The sequence below is a fragment of the Pygoscelis adeliae genome, unplaced genomic scaffold (genome assembly GCF_000699105.1).
Source record: "Pygoscelis adeliae isolate BGI_AS28 unplaced genomic scaffold, ASM69910v1 Scaffold95, whole genome shotgun sequence".
In the NCBI taxonomy this organism is placed as follows: domain Eukaryota; kingdom Metazoa; phylum Chordata; class Aves; order Sphenisciformes; family Spheniscidae; genus Pygoscelis; species Pygoscelis adeliae.
The window spans coordinates 789,106-789,808 of record NW_008824869.1 but is presented as its reverse complement, the minus strand read 5'-3'; the positions used below and the strand labels follow the sequence as shown (position 1 = coordinate 789,808).

General features: G+C 55.5%; 1 protein-coding gene across 2 annotated transcripts in view; it reads right to left on the bottom strand.

Moving 5' to 3' along the window:
* The window catches only part of SALL3 (spalt-like transcription factor 3), a 19,788-nt gene extending 19,324 nt beyond the window's left edge, over window positions 1–464 (bottom strand). For both annotated transcript variants that reach the window (XM_009324469.1, XM_009324470.1), the window contains exon 1: window positions 386–464. In XM_009324469.1, the coding sequence (XP_009322744.1) occupies window positions 386–464 (79 nt within the window). The remainder of the gene's footprint in view (window positions 1–385) is intronic.
* Window positions 465–703: the final 239 nt, after the last annotated feature.

Here is a 703-nt window from a genome sequence, read left to right as displayed (position 1 = left end):
CAAAAAAATAGAGGGAGCGCAGCGGAGAGAAGGAGGAGGAGGCAGGCGCTGCTCCGGGGTGCCCGCTCGTGCAGCCGCCCAAGCCCGGGTCAGTGGGGAGGGGGGGGCGAGCCCCGCCGCCGAGCCCAGCCGCGATAAAAGCGCTCGGGAGGCCGGGAGGGAGCTGCTGGGAGGGATGGTTAGTCAGGGGGTGGGCTGCAGAAACTTGGCTAAACTGCTAACTTCTCAGTTCCGCTGCCTCTTCCCCCAGCTGCTCTAATCCCCATTCTCCCGCTGCAGAGTAATTGCGCTCCCATGTTCACCATCACCATAAATCCACCTATCTCCATCCGAAACACTCACAAAAGGAGAGAGAAAAGGAGAAGGAGGCGCCGGGAGCCCTTACCGTGCTCAGAAACTACCTCCGCTTGCAGCTCTTCGTCCGATTTGAGATGCTGGGGTTTCGCTTGCTTTCGACGAGACATGCTGCTAACTGAGCCGTCTTGACTCTGCTTTTTGCAGAGGCATCAGCGACGTGGAGGTGGAAAGGGGGGAGGAATTGGGAACGAGGGAAGGGGGGTGGGGGCTGGAAATAACTGTTCGCAAATAAAAGTCGAGTTGCAAAACAAACCAAACAAACAACAACAGAAAAGGCAACCAACCAACCAACCAAAAAAAAAAAAAAAAAAAAAAAAACACCACACACCCACACACAAACAAGGGG